Source organism: Anomalospiza imberbis, chromosome 10, assembly GCF_031753505.1.
Source record: "Anomalospiza imberbis isolate Cuckoo-Finch-1a 21T00152 chromosome 10, ASM3175350v1, whole genome shotgun sequence".
NCBI classification, from domain to species: Eukaryota; Metazoa; Chordata; class Aves; order Passeriformes; family Viduidae; genus Anomalospiza; species Anomalospiza imberbis.
Window position 1 is genome coordinate 15,359,355 of NC_089690.1, and position 22,659 is coordinate 15,382,013.

General features: G+C 38.6%; 1 protein-coding gene across 12 annotated transcripts in view; it reads left to right on the forward strand.

Moving 5' to 3' along the window:
• Nucleotides 1–22,659, forward strand: part of TRIP12 (thyroid hormone receptor interactor 12) — a 79,671-nt gene that overhangs the window by 29,730 nt on the left and 27,282 nt on the right. For 8 of the 12 annotated variants that reach the window (XR_011002650.1, XR_011002649.1, XM_068200818.1 and 5 more), the window contains exons 3-12: nt 5,905–6,030; nt 6,982–7,781; nt 16,594–16,699; nt 17,897–18,033; nt 18,940–19,023; nt 20,366–20,461; nt 21,440–21,588; nt 21,901–21,936; nt 22,021–22,116; nt 22,540–22,632. Coding sequence is in view for 10 of the 12 variants with exons in the window: in XM_068200818.1 (XP_068056919.1) it covers nt 5,905–6,030; nt 6,982–7,781; nt 16,594–16,699; nt 17,897–18,033; nt 18,940–19,023; nt 20,366–20,461; nt 21,440–21,588; nt 21,901–21,936; nt 22,021–22,116; nt 22,540–22,632 (1,723 nt within the window). In the remaining 2 variants the exon portion in view is untranslated. The remainder of the gene's footprint in view (nt 1–5,904; nt 6,031–6,981; nt 7,782–16,593; nt 16,700–17,896; nt 18,034–18,939; nt 19,024–20,365; nt 20,462–21,439; nt 21,589–21,900; nt 21,937–22,020; nt 22,117–22,539; nt 22,633–22,659) is intronic. The other 4 variants (XM_068200824.1, XM_068200825.1, XM_068200822.1 and 1 more) reach the window with 3 other exon arrangements.

Here is a 22,659-nt window from a genome sequence, read left to right on the forward strand (position 1 = left end):
TGCTGGCCACTTGTGGCTATAATATGGTATGCTTTCAAGTAGAAATCATTGAAATGCAGAGATAGTGGACACTGATCCTTAATGGCAGCTGTCTTGCTTTATAGATTTTCTTCTGTTGATCCATACTACTTATTGATGTTGTTGTGCAGACAGTGTGAGATTTTATTCAGCCACTTTATTAGATCCACGTATTTCTTACCCTCCCCCAATAAACAACAAACCAATACGCAAAGATTGAAAACTCCCAACTCCCCCCTTCCCTATAAAAAAGATGGAATCGGACAGTAATGTGACTCTGAAGAGGTCTGTTGCTTCATGCCTAAAATTAGCCACAAAGTTTGTAAGCAGACTTAAGGGCCACACCTTCTGAAGTGTTGGAGGTTACTTCACTTTGGTCATAGATACGCAATCATAACCCTTCGAGCAAGGACAGGTTTCGATACTGTCTGAACTTGTGTACTTGATTGCATTTCTGCTTTGTATAAATAGCTTTCTCAGTGCTGGAAATGCAACAGCTTTTTTCTTAAAGCTTTTTTTGTGGCTCAGGAGTGTGAATTTCCAAAATACAGATTAAGTGACGAAAGCTTGGACAGTTTATGCAGTTTGTCACTTATAATTTCAGACTTGGGTGTGAAGGCTAATAATCCAAGGTAAGTGTGTGGTATGGCCAGATGGCCTTGTAATAGCATTAGAGTTGCCTTGATCTCTTTTATGCTTTAGCTGGAGTGAACGCAAGAGACTTAAGTTGATTTAGGTGTTAAAGAGAGAGTCAGGAGAATGATAGTGCTGCCAAGCAGAAGTGCTAATGTATGTCTTTCTATAATCTTTGACACTTCTACAGCTTAAAGGGCTTTTGTTAAAACTCTGCTAATTTAACTTTCTGAGCTGCTACTGTTCACTTGTATGAAGACCTTGGAAATTCCAAACTTCTCTCTGGTCTGTTCTAAATGCAGAATCTCCCTCCTGTTACACTGAGTATTGACAGACTGGCTTAACCTGGAAGTAACAATGCAAACCCATTTTCCTCTAGACTGGGCTTGTTTGATGTCCCCATAATGTCAATACTTGAGTCACAATGAACAGGGGATGCCTGTAATGGTTTTCTGCTGGAGTTTTACCAGTAATTCATGTTCAGCATAGTAACTTGATAGGAGCTTTTAGAGTTTGATTTTGATGTGCATTGTTTAAAGGTACAAACAATGATACTAGGCTCATGGAAGGGTAGAAAGACAGATGCTGTTTATTTGCAATTTGTGTTGTAACAGTGATGTGTGCTTTTCTCTAAAAGAAGAAAGGGGTCTCTATTTGAAAAGGAGTATATGAGCTAGTGGTGTTGTCATTCCCTCCCCATGTATGCATGTAAGCAAATTGGCCTTAGTGAAGTAGGACTAATGTGATTCTTCACTTTCTGTTGTCAGTAGTTATGTTGCAGTAACTGTGCTTTGGATGAATTTTAGCTCTTGCGGATATTATAGTTCTTACTGGTTTTACTACCACTTTGAAAAGTACTTAGTGTTTACCTCGGAATTTAGAATTACTGCTATGATTGCACCTTCAAAATGGTACAGCATGAACCCTGTCTGAAGTGTCTCTTGGAGCACTCTCCACTGAAGAGTGACTCTTTGCAGGTTTTTAAGGAAGAAATAATGATGATAAAGTTTCCCTTTGCAGCAGTAAACTGAAGCAGATGTGTAAATGAAGCTTTCTTTTCATAGGGTAGGAGGAGGGGGTGGAAGGTACTTACTGTCATTTTCTTAACTGTTTATTGACATTGTACCCATGTGTGTTGAAGAATTGTGCCCTTCTGGCTTAGTTCCCAGTGTTGCCATAGGATTTACTTTGAATGGGAGCAATATGGAAGTGGTATTGTGAGGCATACAATAAGGTCTTTTCTGGACATGGAGCAGTTGATTGTTGCTTTCAGTTGTGAGGAATGTTTCACTGTATTGGTATAGAGTAATGGAAGTGGTCCCATATACTAGAAATTTCTTTACCAGTGCTGCAAAAATTTTTGTATTTATTAGTGGCATTAAATGACAATGGTGGTTATCTTTTCACATATTATTAGTCTTAAGTAATCTTTAGGAGTAGTAGTATTTAAGTAGCATGTCACTTTGACATAAATAACTTCTATGCTGTAGTTCTGTATGAAAGTAGGATACTTTATAAGCAAAGTTTAATGCTTTTGAATAAAATATGTGTTCTTGTGTATTTGGAATTGAAGGCTAAATGATCAATGAGATCCTTGTTGGCTGTGTGTAGGACTTTGATATAAGCAGAAAGAGTGCTTTTGTCAGTTTTATTGCTTTTGTTCTAAACAGGATTTGGTTTTGGACCAGTCTTGGTGATATGTTAACTGGTAAGAACTTATGTGAGACCTGTAAAAAGACTAAATATGATGTTTGAGTTGGTGGGGATGACATTTGGAGTATTTCTGAGGAGGGAAAGTAGATGTTTTTCCACAGCTTTTTTCATCTGTGCTATTGCCTTTTTCTTAATCTAATTTTGACAGAAATAAAAAATAGTTTTTACAGACTTTGTTTGGAAGCATTTAATAGCTGACTTTCAGCTGCTGAGGGACATGAGTAAGATTAAACACTTTGTTTATTAACTAAGTTCAAAAGGTTTTTTTTAATATGCACAGAGTAACTCACTGAGAACAGGTTCTAGTTGGTTCTTTATTATGGTTTTGCTCAGAGCTGGCATTTTCCACCATATTGTTTATATAACACAGCAAGCTAAATGGTGGTTAGCTTGTCAACTTCTGTATATTTGTGTTACTCTAGACTTGAGTTTCTGCATGTGAACTAAAATCTGCATCAGCAGACAGCTTTGCCCAGTTGAATGAAGCCTTGGATTTGTTTATGAAACTGGGGAGGGTAAGAAAACAAAAAAAACCCTACAAAACACAGCTTGAAGATGCAGCAGGAGCTCAGTCTTTCTGGAGGTGCCCCTGAGAGTGGAACTGGATGAATGCAAGCTCATAAATACTTAGCTCATGATATTTTGTCATTAATGAGGAACTTAGTCTCTCAAAACACTAATTGATGGAATGACAGTTCTTAATAAATGATACATTAATGGAAAAGACTGAAGAACTTGTAAGTTACAAGTGAAAAGCCTTGGAGTATAGACAAAAGTACATGTAGCTTACAACCTTAAAATCAGCCTTCTAGTTGTGCATATATCTTTTTTTCTCTGCAAGCACTGCTCATTCTGAGCTTTACAGACTATTCTAACTACCCTTGTATGTGAGTTAACTTTTTTAAGGACACCTTAAGTAAGCTGTCACAACTTAAATATAAATTGGGACAATGATACTTGTTGATGTATGGTTAAAGTTTTTACCTTAATCCTGTAATCAAATTCTCAGTGTTCTTGTATAAACCTGAGAGGAGAGTTCATGTCATGTTCCTGGTGACTGACATGCTACTGCATGCACAGTTGCTATTGTTTTGTGGGCTTTCTCTTTGTAATTCATGCAAGGTGAATGATTAAACTCAGAGTGAGAAGTGAGAGCACAGTAGGTGTTTTAAAATAAAATAAAAAAAAAAAATCTCAGTTGTGACTCCCCATTTGTGGTGTAACCTTTCTGCTCTGTAGGTTGTATATACTGATAGCTTGATGGATAAAGAAAGCAAAGCAAATGCTAATACTCTGCATGTGTTCATGATCCCTAGGATATGGCTGTGGCTTTAATGGTCCATGCAAATTGGACACTGGTAGGAAAGTGTATATTTGTAAAACTTGTAAGAAACAGAAGGGTTTAAATGTGAAAGAGGAGGAGCCAAAAACAAGTGGAAACTCTTCAGTGCATGTTTTGCATCTGTTGTTCCAGCAGTATTTTAGATGAAAAGTTCTTCAGTTATTGTGTTTTGTGAAATCTAAAGCGAAACAAAAATCTTTACAGGAAAGTAATCTTTTAAAATGTACTTCAGAATAAATGTACCCTGATCAGTTTAGCTTACATAAAACTCAAGATTCCTGCCAAGTGCAAATTATGTAATAATGTCTGTTACTCCCATAATAAAAACATTTCATGGGGAAAATTAAATGTCACGCCTTAATCTTTTGTTGGGAAAAGGAAAATCCAAATACTCAAGATTAGGTGAAACATTCTCAAGTTTACCTTGATGGAGTTTGCTATTGTGACCTCAAGATTTAACAGTTTTATTTCACTTGCTTTTGATAGTAAACAGTAGTTCTTATAGTATGATAAATAAAAATTAATTACTGGAGTCTGGAGAAGATGCTGTTAATTTAATCTTTTCAGACTGTCACGCTCTTAGATAGGGCACAGAAAATGTTGAATATGTACTGTCTGTGTGCATTCATCTGAGTAACTGCCTAAATGAGGATAAGTCAGAAGAAGCAGAAGGAGGAAAGTTATCAAGAAAAACAGTCATATTATTGAAGTTTTACTGTTTTGACTGTAAGTGAATTAGCATTTGGTTATCTTCTAGATGGTTAAACTTGGTACTTGTTTTCTACTGAGATTCAAGTTTGTGTTGAAGTCCTGAAGAGGATGGGGAAGCTTTCTGGTCAGTAGTATAGTTAGCTCTGCCTTTACTACTAGACTTCTGGCATTTCATTGGAAAAAAAGTTCATTTTAAAGCTAGTGGAAATCTTACCACTTCCACTTAGTCTATTGGGCTAAATTTTGTTGTTTGGGGTCATGGGTTGGAGCAGGATACTTAAATTGGAAGTCTATGTTCTTCCCCATCCTCCATGGATGTTTGGAGAGCTCAACTCAAAAGCTGTCTAGGCCTGGGTTAAGAGCATATGACCATGTGATCAGCAGTTCTTTAACTTTGAAACATTGCTTCTTTCAGCATTAATACTAGACTAGTTTGAGATTTTTCAAAGGTTAGTGGTTCTTGGGACTTCTGTATAGGTAGGATATGTGCAGTAGGGTTTTCCTGGTGCCAGCTGAGTCAAAAACTGCATTTTATCTAGGGAAGTGCAAGTGAGATGTCTCTTGCCTTAGAAATTATTTATACTGTCCTGTTTTAAATGCTGATGAACATTCTCTTTTGAGTCTTGCAGATGGTAATTCTGAGTGGGTTTCAAAGTAAATGTGGAATATATGAAGATGTAACTTAAGTCTTAAATTTTATCCATTTGGTATAGTATTATCTTTGTCCTTCAGTCAAACTCATACAGTAAACCATTTTTTCATGCAGCTGAAAGCTGCTTAGAAGACGTATTACAGCTTATCTATGTGAAACTCGTTCTGGTCTCTGACATCACAAGTTTCCTGTCTCATTTGACTGCCTTCATTGGTGGTGTGCATTTCTTCATTCCTCTTACTTCAGCTGTTACCAAACAGTTCTCAATCCTTTGAACTGGTGGATCTTGCAGCCAGAAAATAACTGGTATGGTTGAGCTTTCCTACCAAGTGGAACTGGCTGCATTCCCATTCTGAGCACTTGATTTTTTTTTTCTGAACTGAAGAGTAAAGATGTAAATAATCATAACTGTAAAGACTTAATGCTTGGAATCTGGATGTAGATGAGTATATATCTATTTTTGAGATGAGATCTTTGACAGATGCTCTAGTCTTGTGCTTTACTGTGCTAAGTTAATGATTAAGTGAATAATTTAGTAATCTTGCACACTAGAAAGATCTGAACTTATCTGCAAAACTCAGATATAAGATGTTTTATTCATTTAAAATTACTAAATAATTGTGTACTTTGCAAAACAGTTACACTGGTAGTGATTTGTAACTGCATCGAGTGGTTCTTTTGAAATGCTGGTTTAATATTAGCAGCTGATATGGAAAAATTGGTAGCTGTAAATTAATATGTGTAAATGCTTCAAAAATAAACAATATTCCACCTACAGGTCTGTATCTGTATCTTGGAATCCTGATAGCTTTCTGTTTTGACTTTCTGCTGACAGGTCACATTTAGAGCAGGCAAAGCATAAGGCACATAGCCCTCCTGAGAGTAGAAAATCTATTTCAAAGACACCCAAAGTGCAGTCTAATACTACTTCTGAGCAGTCCAAGGGACACTTTTCTAAAAGGTAATTGTGCTTCATATTCATATGTTAACCAGTGTTATCTGCAGTTGAAAAACTTGTATAATAATTGAGTTACACAGAGTTCTAATAAAACGTATGACTAATGGATATTTAACTAATCTAGGTATTGCATTCACTGGATATATTTCGGTGTTTCCAATTCTGTTTGTTTTTTCTTTTTCTAATTCGCCAATTAAAAGCATTCCATCGGTGATAGGGAGGAAATGATTTCTGCATAACTAGTCCTGGAATACTTGCAAGGTCTTTCTCCCCTTCTTCTGCTTCATGTTGGGGGAAGATTGCCCAAGGAGTTTAGAGCAATGTCCAGTATGAATTGAAATGTGCAGTAATCTGAAGCAGGCTTGTGTTCAGGGTAATCTTGGTATTGCTTGTCTCCTCTTTGTATGCTTCTGCTAGATACACACTGGAACAGTTTTCTATTACATAGAAGAGAGTTTTGGCAGTTTTGTATGTGATTGACTACATCAATTTAAAGATTGATGAGAAACTATCCTTTCTTTAAGAGCCTTTCTTGAGCTAGAATCCAGTTATGACTAGTTATGCATTACTGAACACTCCTTACTATCTTGTGGAACTTATATTCTCAAACATTCAGTTAATAGCTTCATGGCTTGATTTTTTTTTTGTTTGGTTTTAATCAGTTTGACATAAAAAAGTAAAATCTATTCAAGCTTAATTTCCTTTTAAAAAAGTGGTGTATTGTGCTTTTATTTTGCAATCTACTTAGATTTTTTTGCTAGCAAATATGTGCAATATGACTGTTCGCATCCAAGCTTGTGGGGGTTTTTGTTTGCTTCAGTGTAAACTGAACAGTGTTTCTTACATGCAGTATCCTTTATTATTAAACAGTGATGACATTTATCATGCAAAATTCTTACAAACTGTGAGGCTTCTTGAGTTCAACTCTAATGCTGTTCCTGCTTACTTCTACAGAGGCTGTAGTTCATCTGCTGTTTTAATACCACAACAAGAAGATCCAGAGAGAGTCAATACTTCAGAAAAGCAAAAAACGGGGCACGTGCCTAAGAAAGACAATTCTCGAGGAGTTAAACGCAGTGCTAGTCCAGATTACAGGAGGACCAATTCTCCTAGCTCTGCTAAAAAACCCAAAGCACTTCAACACACTGAAACTTCCTCAGAAACTAACAAGCCACATACTAAATCTAAGAGAAGACACTCAGACCAAGAGCAGCCCAAGTCTACACAATTCCCATCAACAAGCAAGGCTCACACCAGAAAGGGTGGAGCTGCTGGTAGCTCCCGAAGTCAGAAAAGGAAAAGGACAGAGAATCTGTCTTGTATAGAGAGTGGGTCATCAGTTGAATCAACTGGCACTGAAGAAAAGTCAGCAAAAGTCTCCAAGCTGGCTTCAAAATCGGTGACCTCAGCCAAAGCTGGGTGTAGCACCATCACTGATTCTTCTTCTTCAGCTTCCACCTCCTCCTCCTCTTCTGCTGTTGCCTCTGCTTCTTCTACTGTTCCTCAGGGTGCCAGAGTGAAACAGGGAAAGGACCAGAGTAAGGCTAGACGTTCCCGTTCTGCATCCAGCCCCAGTCCAAGAAGGAGTAGCAGGGACAAAGAACCAAGTAAAACAGGTGGCTCTTCAAAGTTTGACTGGGCTGCTCGATTCAGCCCAAAAGTCAGTCTCCCTAAAACAAAACTGTCTCTACCAGGCTCTTCCAAGTCGGAGACATCAAAACCTGGACCCTCAGGACTACAGGCTAAGCTAGCAAGTAAGTAGTTCTTTTCTGAAAGAATAAAAACATATGTTTTAAAATTAAGTCTTCTAAACAAATACTTCTGTTTTTCCAAGCTACGTGTGATCTCCCTAGAAAAATTAACTTCTAGTGTGTTCTGCTGAGTTAAGTAAAGCTGTGACTGAAATTATTTACAGCTAAAGCAGACGATTTAAGTTCAGCCAGTGTTCCGTAAATTTGAGTTGCTTCTATGTCTAACAAAGCTATTTTAAAAATAAAATACATGCAAAATAATTGGATGTTGTGATGGGGGCATATATGTTATAAAACACTCTTGATTATATTTCTTTTGTCAGATTTTCATTCTCCCTCATTTTCTTAAGTCTTCTGTTCTGAAGTGGGAATGATAAATGCTGGAAAACAAATAGATCATCTGTGGTATCTTCTTTGAGACTTACTTTCCTGATTCTTCCTTGTTGTGAGAATCTGATGTTTAAGAACTGTAGTCTTGTAAACCTGGTGTGCATAGTGCTGGGGATATTAGTCACTTTGTCTTCTAATTAGTTCTTACAAAGTATGGCTTCTTTCTGGTGCTGAGTTTGAATAGCAGCCACTGTTCCTGAACATGGTCACTGGGAAATGTAGGCTGTTTCCAAGCAGGGCACCTGCTTGCTAGTATGCAGATATGCTTGTAGCTCCATTGTCTTGAGCAGTTTTTTAAAAAAATGTGTTTTACTGCCTTTGTGTACTGAATAATTTATTTACTGCATGCATTCTCTAAAACTTGATGTAAGAGGTTGGATTCCTAAGCTTGCTTACTGTTGTTCCTTTACTTAGGCATGATCACAAGTAGCTTGTCCGAACTGGGACACATCCATAGCTAATACTAATGCTGGAAATAGGTGAAATAATCAAAAGCAACTGGCTGTCTTTTTGTCTAATCAGCATAGGTAAATTAAATTTAACAGGCGTGTTTTGGCTAACATGTGTGACTGGAGTATTGATTCTGGAATGAAGAATGAAGATGAAGAATGGCATTTGGGAAGGAGAGAGGAGTTATTTGCTTTACAGCAAATTTTTTTTTCTATCTGCTCTGTGATTCAAGGCTACCAAGTGATGAATTCCAGAATCAAAACTTTGCATTTGCATGGAGTGGAAGGAGAGAGGGAAGTGAGCAGAAGTCAGGGACCGATGGCAATGACCAACAAGTTCGGAGATAAGTCAGGCTACAGGCAATGAAGAAAGGCAACAGGAAGGAGAAGGAATTTACCTCCAACAAGTGAACAAGAAGATGAAGGCAGAGAGTAATTCATGTGATAAGTTACAAAACTTCTTGAAGGAGTGAGAAGGGGAAGGGTAGAATAGCACAATATAAAGGGCTATGTGTGTATATCTTGTGTACCTTGAAAAACAGCATTGAGAATGTGAGCCTAAACTGTTACTGCAAAGACTGAACTGAGAAAGAAACTATGACTTAATTTCAGGTCGTAGAAGAGCTAAAGGTTTTCTGCTAGAAGATGCTCCCATATGTGGCAAAACCAAGTTGGTGGGGACTGTAGGTGTGTGTATAAAATGTCAGTGCTGAGGGGCACCAAGCGTGGTGAGAGGTGTTTCTACATGTGATGGAGAACCAAGTTATTTTCTGTAGATGACATTGCAATTTGAGGGAGGGGAAAAGTACTAACAAGTGATATTAGGGAGTCTAAAATGTCTAACGCCTCTTTACCACTGATTGCAGCAAAACATACTCCAGTAAATATCATTGATCACCAAATAACACTGTAAGAGCACAACCTAGAACAGAAGTCTTAAACTATGATATTTTCAAACAGTCTCAGCTTTTCAAATAGTGCTCTCTGACAACAGGTTGAAGTGATCTTGGAATCAATAATTACTGTTAGCTTAGTCTTTTTGAAAAAGAGAAAGCGTGTGTGACATACACTTTCAAACTATTTGAAAAATTTGAAGTATTTTAACAAAATGCACATTTTACATAATGCTGAGAAGTGTCATGAAAATATGAAGAAAATAAACCACTAGGATAGGTTTTTGAGAAAGAATAGGTAAGTTCAAATCTGTTTTCTGTAGCAGACCAGTAACCTTAGAGGATAAGGGAGCAGAGGAAAGTGGTGTCTCAATACAAATACTAACACTGTGGGGCTTTCTAAAGCAGGAAGGCAAAGAGTGATCTAGATGAAATTGAAGTGTACACCCTTCTACCTGGAAACAAATCCTTAGAAGTCTTAGTAATTCTCTGTAGAAAGTAAAAGCTTAAACATAGTAGGCTTTTATAGGTGTATATGTTATGAAACATGTTTGGAGAAGTCTGAAATAGGCATTATAGAATTAGTGAGAGATAAACAAAAAAGCAAACATAACAACTTGCAGTAATGTCAGGAAAATTATAGGTGGAAGTGGCTCTAGGAAAATAAGTGGGAGGAGAGGGAGGATTATTTAGGCTGACATGAAATCATAGCATGGTTTGGTTGAAAGGGATCTTAAATTCCAAACCCCCTGCCACAGGCAGGGCCACTGTCCACTACACCAGGTTCTCAAAGCCCCATCTGGTTAGTCATGTCTGTATAAATGCAATGCTGTTCCCTTTTGGAGATGACGCTGTTCAAGGAGTACAAGAATCGTTGTTAGGGGTTGTGATCCTTGAACGAAAAATAAGAGCAGCTGATCTGACTTACTCTACTGAAGAGAAGAATGAGGAGAAACATGGTTGCCATCTTTGCAGAAGTTTTTCACATGCTGAAGGAGAGTGAGGAGAATACCCTGAGGTTTCTTGTCCTGTCCTCCTGGATAGCTAAATAGGTGTTAAATCCAGCCCAGGTGACTTCAGAGTGTTCAGCACTACACAGCAATCTCCATAACAGAGCAGTGACATCACTGAATAACAACTGAAGAATATGTTGGAATAATAAAAACAGGCTACACTAAAGTTCTTCACATCTATTTGAGTAGTAGAATATTTCCTCACGGGGGAAAGGGGGAAGAGAGGAAAAAAGCAGCTTTCTCATTTTGTTATTGTGACTTGATTGTTTTCAAATCCCTTTCAGGCCGTATCTGTTGGAGGGGCTTTTTAAACATTGCAAATTGGGTCATGTTACTGATTATGTAACAATATAAAATCAAGCTCAGTTATGTTTCCATTATTGGGGAAATCTTTGCTGTCCTTCCTGTATTGTCTTGTGGCCCTTAAGTAGGAAGATGCTGGCAGTAGTGGCTGGGACAGTGCTAAGAGTGTGGGTAACTTAGAATAGCTGTCCCTGCCTGGGAAGTCTCTGCCTAATACTTGGAAATTTGGGGGGTTAGGGAGGTCATTGGTGTATGCACTGAAAAGCCACATGAACATAAAATGGAGTGTGAATGGCATGTAACTCCTGGCTTTGAGGGATTTGGCAGAGATGAGAGAGAAAGAGTCAAAAAATAGCTCTGAATTAGTTTATTTGGGATTGTGGGTACAGTGCTGGCTTGGGTAATGGTAGTTACAGCCTTGGGATTGAGGCAGTAAGGTGGCTAGCTTGGAGATACTTTAATTGTAGTGACAGGCTGTGTGGGGCTTTAATAAGAGGGATGTCTGATTTGGTACTGACGGAGGGCAGTAGTGGAATATTACAAGGACAGGAGGCTGTCCTGCCTTCCCCTGCTACAGCTCTTTTTACCTTGTCTCAACTAGTGAGAAGAACAGCCTCACACAGGAGCCCATCTGAAGACTAAAATTCCAGTCCTAACAAGTAAATCACTCCTGATTGCCTTTCTGAACTGCAGATGAAGGGCTTTCTAGGTTATGAACTGTGAAAATTTGTCTAACTTTGTTTTGACTTGGGTAATACATTCAGACTTAACATGTGATTGCAGTACAGCTGCATTCAGAACTTTTCTTTTGCATAACAAAATCTTCCTTAAAAAAATGCTGACAAGTAAACACACTTAAATGTGAAGTTAAGATTTTTTTATTTTGATTAGTTAGGCTGTGCTATTTCAGGTTTAGCCTGTTTGAATGTATTTTCCTTCTGACTCATAAACATGAGTGCTTGGCATGCAAAATAAGATGATGTCAGGGCATAAGCAATATATGTCTGCCATAAGAAAGCCTCTGTTTCTGCTTTAATTCTGAGGTTTACTTCTGAAGTTTTTGCAGGTGCTGAATATAAGATGCTTAAACCTGATTTTCTTTGAGGGGTTTGGATTAGAGATCATTTAGGTAAATTTGACACCCACAGATCTATGGGCCCTGATGGGATGCACCTACATATATTGAAGGAGCTGGCAGATGTTACTTCTAAGCCATTCTCCATCATCTTTGAAAGCTCTTGGAGAGCAGCAGAGATGCCTGAGGAAAGCCAGTGTCACTTCAGAAAGGGCAAGGAAGTGGACCCAGGGAACTGTAGTATGGTCAGCCTCACCTCCATCCCTGGAAAGATGATTATAGATCTCATCCTGCATTGTCATCTCTAAGCATGTGAAGTAAAAGAAGGTTATCAGTAGTAGTCAACAGGGATTCACTGAGGGGAAATAATGCTTAACTAGACAGATAGTCTACTGTGGTGGAATGGCTGACTGAGTAGATGAAGGGACAGCAGTGGATGTTGTCTGTCTTGACTTCAGCGAGGCTTTTAACTCTGTCTCCTGTAGCATCCTTGTAGCTCAGGAAGTGTGAATGAGGTGAATGACAGTGGACTGGGTTGAGAACTGACTGAATGGCAGAGTTCAGAGGTTGCGATCAGCAATGCAGTGTCCAGTTGGAGGCCTGTAGCTGGCAGTGAGTCAATATTGGGTTCAGTCCTGTTCTACTGGTTCATCAATGATCTGGTTAAGGGGACAGAGTGCACCCTCAGCAAGTCTGATGATACAAAAGCGAGAGGTGTGGCTGATACACCAGAGGCTGTGTTGCCATTCAGCTAAACCTGGAGAAGCTGCAGAGTTGGGTGGAGAGGAACCTAAAGTTCAAAGGCAAGTGCAGGGTCACACATCAGTGCAGGTTAGAAGCTGACCTGCTGAAAAACAGCTCTGGGGAGAAGGATGTGGGCACCCTGCTGGAGAACAGGCAGTGCATGAGCCTGCAGTGAGCTCTTTTGGCTAAGGAGGCAAACTAAATTCTGGGATGCGTTAGGAACAGCACTTCTAACAGATTAATGAACTTGATCCTGCTCTTCTTCTCTGCCTTGGGGGGGCCTCACCTGGGATGCTGTATCCAGTTCAGTCTCCCCAGTTCATGGAAGACAAGGAACTACTGAAGAGGTCCAGTGAAGGACTATGAAGGTAATAATGGGACTGGACCATCTCTTGTGAAGAAAGGCTGAGATACCTGTGCCTATTTAACCTGGAGAAAAGATGACTTACCAGTGCATACAAATACTTCAGAGGTGGTTGTCAAGAAATTGGGGCCAGACTCTCTTTTTGTGGTGCCCCAGCACCAGGATGAACAGCAGAGGACAAGCTGAATACAGGAAGTTCCACTGAATAAGAGGAAAAACCTCTTTGAGGATGGCAGAGTAGTAGAACAGGCTGCCCAGAGAGACAGTGGAGTCTGCATTTCTGGAGATACCCAAAACTTATCTGGACATGACCAGTGAACCCACTGTAGCAGTGGGATTGGATGATGTCTGAAGGTCGCTTCAGCCCCAGCCTTTCTGTGAGTCTGTGACAATTGCTCTATGTATTACAGAAATAGTGCTGAGTAAACAACTTCTGGAAATGAGCATCAAACCAATTCCTCTGAGAGCCCTTGGTGTCTGTGTATGACAATGTGAGTGGTGCTTTCCTCCATCAGGATACACAGGGCATCTTTAATCTCATTTTCCTGAGCACTGGTTGTGCTCTATTTACTGGTGAATACTTGCCACTTTCAGCCACTTGCAACTCCTAAAGACACAGGACTAACTTTCAGTTTGGAGGGTTTGCTGGCTATCCCAAATTTTAATGACAATGTGAGTGAAGGAAGAGGGCTCAGTCTGAAGAGATTAGAGGTCCTGAAGTTATGGTATTGGGAAGACTCAAAGGATTTGCAGAAGATGCAAATGGTAAGATTGACTTAGGGTTGATCAAGAAGACTTCTTGAGGGCAGAGTGGCATTGAACAGCAGGAGGGGGAACAGGCTGTGAGAAGACTTTCTTCACTTTCTCTTCTAGCCTTTAAAATAAATAGGGGGTGGTGGAAGCTCAATTGTACCCTGGTAGATGCTCAGAGACAGAAAAGTAAAGACTTGGGAAAAGAAAAACATAGAAAACATAGAAAGTAGAACATTCTTGAGCAGCAGGAGAAAATGTGCTCGGTGTTTCTGGATGCTCAAGGTGTGATGTATTCTGCAGCTCACCCACTAAGCAATAACTGGCTAACTGTACATTCTCTACAACCCTCTGAAGTAGTTCAGCTTAAAGAGATGGCTCAGCTAATTTAATGCCACTTATGGAAAAGGACAACCCATTTTATTGCATCTTTGCTCTATTGCTTGATGGTGTCTGACCCTTAAGTAAGCTCATCTCACCAAACTGGCAGAATACTAAAACAAGAAATTGTGTCAGATGTGTACTTTATAGATCTTGGGATTGATTTGTGGAAAAGAAGATATGGATGGGCCATACTTTTAAACAGCAGTAAGCTGTTAAGCTGGCTCTGCTGGTTCGTGCAACTCTTGCCCTTAGCAGAAATCCTGTTTTGATGCAAGCTAAGTCAGCCTTCACTTAGAGTGGATGTGTGGTGTCTCATCAAAAGCCTGTTACTAAGCCAATACGTAATTTAGATTTGACTACTTGAAAATGACTACCCACAGATTTGAAGTAGTAAATGGTGTGCTAAAGGATGAAAATGTGCCTTTTTTCCTCAGTGAACTCCACTGTATCAAGGTGATTATTTTATTCTTCTAATGTAAAACAAAAGTGCATTTCACTTAGACTTTAACCATAGTGTTACAGGTACTGAGTAACCTAGCTTTCCATATGTGTTCTATATGAGAAAGTGTATCTCTGAACTCAATGGGACAAACACATTTTACCTGTGGAGTAGTACAGTGCTATACCTAGTGCCTGTTGAAGAATGCATTTTCTAGTGTAAAATACAGCCAGCTCTGAGGGGAATGTTGATGTGTCACTGTACTTCTGAGTACTTGAGAAGTGTAGCTATGGTGTGGGATCCTGCTGCAACCATTTCAAGTAAGTTTTGTCTTGTATCTCTACCTTACGACATGTTTTCTCCTGTCACACCTGTCCCATTCTCCTCCCCCCCAGTATTACGTATAGTATATGTAAGTGAGGTTTGTGTCATTGTGTAGCGATAACTTCAACTTCCAGTTTTGGTTTCAAAGCATATGTGGTAAAAATGCCGCTACTTTTTGAATATTCAAAAAAGTTATATGTGTTCTATATGTACAGACCATGTGGAAATTCAAGTGACTGGCCTGCTTCATTTCAGTGCTTGGTGGCTTTTAAAAACAGAACATGGTTGTTTTCTTAAGATTGCCAAATTTCTTGAGTTGCTAAGCCAGGTGTGTGGTAAATACATGAATATCAGGTTAACCTTCATCTGCATAGACCTTAATAACTGCATGCAGCATTGTGTTTCTGGGTCAAATACACTGTGGTGCTTGAAAGGACACCCTCTTGGCCAGATCAGTAGTAGTTTTATAGATCACTTTTCCTTTTCTTTTAAATATCCAGTCAGAGGCTGCATGGTTATCATTTCATCCCTCAGTACCACAACTCTGCATTCCTGGAATGTTTTAGGATTAAGGAAATAGGAGCTAGTTTGATAACTTCTGAACTCAAATGCATTGCATGTTTTAAGTATGTTTTATTTCTGCTTTGTTGCCAGAAGAGGGAGCAGTGTTCTTACTTACTTTTCAAAATTGTTTACATCTGTTCTAGTAATAATATGTCTGAATTCAATGTTACGATGTTCTCTTCCATTATATTATTTATTGTGGAGGTGTGTGGATGGAGTCACTGCAATGTCAAGCTGGCCTGCTAAAAATTTTTGATTTTTACCCTAAATTATCAGTTTTGTGCTTTGAAAGCTGCCATTGGATATTTCAACCTGATACTCAGCCTGCTGAGAATCATCTGAGAATGTTATATTGTATGGGGTTTTTGTGTGTTTAACTTGGTTCTGTGGTGGGATGTTACCAGAACAATGGCTTTGTCACCTAGAGCAAATTGTTACCAATTGGATCAGTTTTCAACAGTGAAAATGCTTGTAAATTAAACACTGGAACTCCTTTTTCAAAGCCATGAGGATGTGCTTACTTACTTACATCAAGGATGGCCTTATGACAGTAAGAGGGGCTGAAGGGCTGTAGTTGCAATAGGAACACAAATGGGATATATACATCTATCTATATATGGGATAGATCTCAGCACTGACAGTGCTTGAAGACAGTTATTTTAAAGCCATATTAGCTTGAATAAAACTGATTAAAATTTGAGATTGCAACCTCTACTGCCTTTCCTCTTAACATGTAGTTTTTTTTTTCTGTTTAAGACTAAAGCATCTTCTTTTAATTGTTGGAACATAGAAATAACACACTTGTATCCCATAATGTGATACCTCTTAAACATGAGAAAGGTGATTGATAGTTGTAGTATATAGTTTAGTAAAAGGTGCCTACATAAAATCTTGGAGTTGAGCATTACTTGAGTCAATGAATAAAAGTAAATATCTGACCCTCTCTTTTACTGGTATAGCAGTTCAATGTAAGCTGACTAAAATTGATGTGGACTTACTGTGTTTCTTATGTAGAAGCAGTTCTTCTACGTAGAGGTTTCCTGTACACAAAAGTTTAATTTCTTTGTAGAATTGCTGTGTATTTAAAGACTGATTTACTCTCAATTCTTTACATATTGCATAGGTCTAAGAAAATCTACAAAGAAGCGCAGTGAATCACCACCTGCTGAGCTCCCCAGTTTACGGCGGAGCACACGGCAAAAGACCACGGGCTCCTGTGCTAGCACCAGGTAAAACTTAGAGAAATGAAACTTGATTACTACAGTGAGTTGGTATTCATGTCATTTCCTTGCATGAAAATTGGCCTTGGCTGTCTCTGACTTGGCTGTTGTAAAAGTAGCTGTAGCTTTTCAGGCCTGCTGGATTACTCTGTACACCGGTGTTATGGATAGCACATAGAATTTGTCACCATCAGACTTCCAGTAAGTCCCTCAGCTGTGGAGGTGGAGGAAGAGAAACAGCCAAAGCCAGTATCACAAACTTAAGTAATCCTGTCCTTAGAAAGGTGTTTAAGAACACAGACAGTAGTGCTGAGCTACTGTCTGTCATGAATAGTGAAAGAGATAATTATTTCGAAAAATAAGACTTCATGGTACCATTCAGGATTCAGTTTTAATAGGGTGCACTGTTAAGCTGGCTCAGTTTGTCAGCAGTTTCGTCTGAACTGCATCTAAGTACTTAATGTACTTCTTAGTAGTAGAAGTAGGAGAAGTAGTCCTGAATTAGTAATTTTAAACAGCTGGTAGATTAAATGGGAGGGGAGAGTTAATGTATCCTGTGATGCAATAAACGTTTGTAATTGCATATATTGTGGGACTAAATGTAGGAAGCCTTAACAACCTCTTTTCCCTCTTCCCCACTATTAGAAAACCACTTCTGAAGTCTTGATTTTGTTGTCAAATGCATATTTGAATTTACTTTCAAGGCAAATGTATTTGTAGTGATGAAGGCTGTAGTGTTTAAAACTGCAAATATAAATAGGCTCATCCTTTCAAACTTGCTCTGACTCTGAAAACCAAGTTGAATGTCAGAGTCCTCTTCTTGCTTTCAGTAGTTCAGAACTTCCTCTAAAGATGATTATTCAACCATCAGCTTTCTCAAATGTGTATATGGTTTATAACGAGCAGTCACTTTAATCTTGCTCATTTTTGCTGTAATATTTTAGTAGACTGCCTGGCCTTGAAATGTTTAATGTAAGGACCTGTCTGTAATGCCTTAGTGTAAACAAATCACTACCATGGTGCAGGGCAGGGAGTGTACAGAAAGGTTGGATAATTTTATGAAGATGGATTCTTCCACAAATTGCTCGTTTGTGCAGTGTTGTGGCAGTGATGTACATAAACATTATGTAGTCTTTAGTAGACTTACATTCATAAATCTCTTATCTTAGTTCATAAGCTCTGAAACTTTGTTTTTTGAACCTTTAGTCGGCGAGGCTCTGGCCTGGGCAAAAGAGGAGCAGCTGAAGCCCGCCGACAGGAGAAGATGGCTGATCCTGACAACAACCAGGATGGAGTTAACTCTTCAGCTGCCCGGACAGATGAGCCTCCCCAGGGAGCTGCAGGTAAGACGGAATTCCAGCTGAAGAATTTATGGCATAGTTGCTAGTATAAAATTATTTGCATTTAAAAACAGTCAAATGGATTAAGTTCTGAAGAGAAATTGTTTAAGGTGGTAAATAATGCTGGATGGTTTTTGAGTGAGAGGGATACTTACATTAGTGTATGATTTTTAGCCTATTTGGTACGTTTGTTACTCTTTTTTGTAGTATCCAGACTACATCCAGTAATCCAGATGTTAGCTTTTAAGCTTCTGCTACTTTTAAAAAAAACTAACTTCAGCTAATGCTACATAAATATTATCAACTGAAAAGACTTCAAGCTGTTCAGAATACAGAAGGCATGCATTACCTGTAAAAGCTCTGTTGAAACTACTCAAATATTCTATGGATTTTCTGTTGAAATTACAAGCATGTGTTACTAGAGAAATTTGTGACCAGTTGAATGTTGTTATTTGCACCGTTCTGTTAGATGATTATTTTATCATCTGGTCCTAATTAGTGAGTTCAAAGGAACTATGCAGTGATTATGCTGAATGGTAGAAAATATTAAACATTCTATGCTTAGAGGTGGCTACATCAGTACAGAAAGTAGTAATGGAAGCTAAATATAGCATAATGCTCAATTAAGAAAAGTACACATTAAGGATACAGGTAAATATGTCTGAAACTTAATTTTACAGACTTAGCTGTATTTTTTTTCATTATCTTGTGTTGATAAAACCATTCTTTTCAGCTTTTGGAAAGTACTAGTGCTCTAAACTGCTCTGCTTTAAATTGGAAGTTTTACAGGAGTTTGCAGGTGGCAGCACTAAATGCAGAGTGTGCTTTTGATGGCAGAGCTTTTTGGGATGTGAGTTTTGTGGCTTTAAAGACACTGGAATTTTTATTAATTTTTTATTGTTCCTTTAGCTTCTAGTTCTGTTGCTGGAGCTGTAGGTATGACAACTTCTGGAGAAAGTGAGTCAGATGATTCTGAGATGGGAAGACTACAAGGTATAAAAGTTTTTACTAATTTACCTTTTTGGTTGTTAGCCTATAAATAATCATAGGTACACAAATTCTGTATGACATTCAAGTGGGAAGGCTGTATTTTGTTTCATTGTTTGTGAATGTGTTTTTACTCACAGTAATTCTGAAGTAGGGATTTACAGGCCTTAATTCACAAAAGATGCAAGGTTATCGGGGGGGGGGGAATAGTGTCTTTATTAATTTAAATAGTGTGTAATACCCTACTACTGATGATTTTCTAGGAGGAGGGGGAGGGGGAGGGAGAGAACTGAGAACTCAGTCCTGTTAAGTGTGTAAGCTCAAATATGAAAATACTCTATGCCAGCATGTTTTAAATTTAGAGAGTAGGTTAGGCCTACTATATTCTGCCTGCTTCTGGATAACTTTTTTTTTTGTGCTTGTCATTGATACCCATGTTGCTGTAAGCTTTGACCAAAAAAAGTCTGAATGTTCTTAAAATGCTTGCTTTTGTGCTTGGGCTAAAGGAGCCTTGGTCTCTCAAAATCAGAGAGTATGACAGGTATAAACTCAGTATGTATGTCCTGCAACTGGTCTAATGATTTTGCTGCTACGTTGCAGGGGGTCCTGAGATCATGATCTCCCTTGCAAATGACAGGTTGTTGTTAATCTGGATATTTAATGTGGGAGTGCTGTCAGTATCAGTTCACTTGCTTATAGTTCTCAGTGAGTATAGATATGCATTATAAATACTGGGCTAAATTGGTTTTCACTGTTATTATTTTATTGATCAGCAAAAGTCAGTTGCTACAATAAAAATGAGAATCAACCACTTAGCTTAGCTTAAGTAACAGTACTGTAAAGTGTTGAAAATCAATCAAAAAAGAAACCTGCTAATACTTAACAGAGTTCTTCCCTCTCCTGCTCATCAGCAAATAAAACTGTTGAACCTGTTTTTCAGTGCCATTTTCTCACTGTAGGAGTGCCTACAGCTCCTAAAAACACGAAGATAAGCTTAACCTATCCTGTGTAGTTTGAGTTCAGATTTGAAGTGACAGCCTGATGTATCTGCTGCTCTGGCTCTAGGCTTAAAACAGTTTAACAGAGATTATTACACACAGCTATGCAAACTCAGCGGGTGACTTTGTAAAGGACCTTACTGCTCGGACACAAACAAAAATTAGTTACTTGTTCCTTTAAAGTCATCTTTTTGGTGTTTTTTTTCAAAATCGAGGTAGCTGCAATCATCTAATTAACTCTTAAAGTATCAACATTCTAGTAGTCTTAAATGATAACATCACGGAATTTAAGCTTTTAAAAATATACATAGAAGCTTTGACAATGGCTGTTATCCTCTGTTTGCTTTTAGCTCTATTAGAGGCTAGGGGTCTTCCTCCTCACCTGTTTGGCCCTCTTGGTCCTCGGATGTCGCAGCTCTTCCACAGGACAATTGGAAGTGGAGCTAGTAAGCAAAGTTTGTCTAATTTGACTTAATTCTTTCCACTTCCAGACTAGTAGAATTCAGCCAATAGTAAATCTAATATTTGTATTAGCTTCATAGTTTAATATAGTATTGTACATGTTGAAGCCTTGTATGTCATGATAGTGCTAGACCACTTGTCAACAATTTTAATTTGCTTGTCTTCCTTTAAGGAAGAAGAATTTGTCTTAGCTATATTTCTTTGCTTTTCTTTTTTGGGGCATCTTAATGTTCCCTTCTAGGTGGGGAAGGGAGGGTTCTTGCCTTTTCACCCCTTCCTTATCTTTTTCTTTTGCATGATGGGCTGCTTAACAAAAGACCTCTCCAACCCCCTTGGGTTTTTTGCTAGCTTTAAACAAATGCTTAAGCTAGCTTTAAAACAATTAGTAGATGTCAGTTCTAAGTTATGTTGGTTTTAGTTTCAAAAGTGTCTTAGCTTTCGGACAGAATGGATTTCCTTTCAGATGTGGTGTCAGTGAGAATGTGGGTCCTTAGACTTGTTGCACCAGGTCTGCTCTATGCAGCTGGATGAGATGTGCACCTTCCAGTCCAAGTCTGGCTTCCCAGGAGAGCCAGAGGCAGCTGTTACACTGCATGCCAAGAAGAGGATGGGGTCTCATGGGTGCTCCATGTGCTGTATTAACTGGGGGATGTTGCAAAGTTCTTTGCTGCACAAATGTGGGATGGTTTGGGTTCTGGCACCTGCTGTAGGTTGGCAAGATGGCTGTGCTGAGCAGTGTGGCGGACTCCCTGTGCTGACCAGTCTGCACTGGAAAGGCAGCCAAGAGTGAGATTTTGTCTCCCTTTCCTATTCCCCCTTTTTATGACAGGGAAAGGAAATGAAACTACAAATACAGAGGAAAACAAACTATCTCTGGTCTTCCACTCTGGCAGAAGTATAGCATAACATCCCTTGAACACTTTCTAATACCTTTTTTCCTAAATTTTTTTCTGGATATCTAGGTTCTAAAGCTCAACAGCTTTTACAAGGTCTCCAAGCCACTGATGAAAGTCAGCAACTACAGGCAGTGATTGAGATGTGCCAGCTGTTGGTTATGGGAAATGAAGAAACATTAGGAGGATTTCCAGTCAAGAGTGTTGTACCAGCTTTGGTAAAGATTTAATCTCAGATTTCTGTTGGAGGATATAATACTTCAGTCAATGTTTTGATTATATTAAATCATCACTGTTTATATTGTTGTCTTTATGTGTGCATATCTGTCTTGGTTTTGAGAGGATGTTTTACTAAATTTTGATAGTCCTATTAATTTTTATAATAGCTTAAGAATAGGCAGTGGTTCTTTTGGAATTCTTACTAACATTCAAAATCCTGAGTCAAAAGCTACAGTAGTGAATAGTACCCTTTTTATGATTATATCTAGATACATTTTTCTAAACAAACAATATTTTGTTTTTTTAAACAGATAACACTGCTGCAGATGGAGCACAACTTTGACATTGTAAGTTGTTTGCAATATTTAAGGAGCTTTTGAAATATTAAAATGTTATCGGAACTTAAAATCAAATATCTGTATATTTAATAGATGAATCATGCATGTCGGGCCTTAACATACATGATGGAAGCACTTCCCAGATCATCTGCTGTAGTGGTAGATGCAATTCCTGTCTTCTTGGAAAAGGTAAAATGAAATGAAAACAGTGATAAAACAGCATGAGGGGATTATGTAGTTTATTTTAACTTTAGGAAATGCCATTAAGACAGTGGTTTCTTTTAATGGCTTTCAAGATAATATAAAGTGCATGAGAAGCTTCTAAAGCCACACTTAATCATTGCTCCCACCCTTACTGAAAAGTGCTCTCTCCTTCACTGAGAAATTTTTCTTGGATTGGTGTTGCAAACATACAAAATGTATAAATAAATGTACTGTCGTCCCTTGGAGTAGCTCCATGGCTGAAGTAGCCTTGAACTGTCAGGCTTGGTCAGAGCTGGCTTCATTAGCATATGTGTCTTAGTAGTGGCTGTATGTCTGAGTGTTAATCAAGGTGATTATTTTTGAAAATCAGTTTAGAAGTTGATATACAAGCTTTTTGTTTTCTTGTAGCTGCAAGTTATCCAGTGCATTGATGTGGCAGAGCAGGCGCTTACAGCCCTGGAGATGTTGTCACGCAGGCACAGTAAAGCCATTCTGCAGGCAGTAAGTAAAACCAAAAAAAGGCAGGTT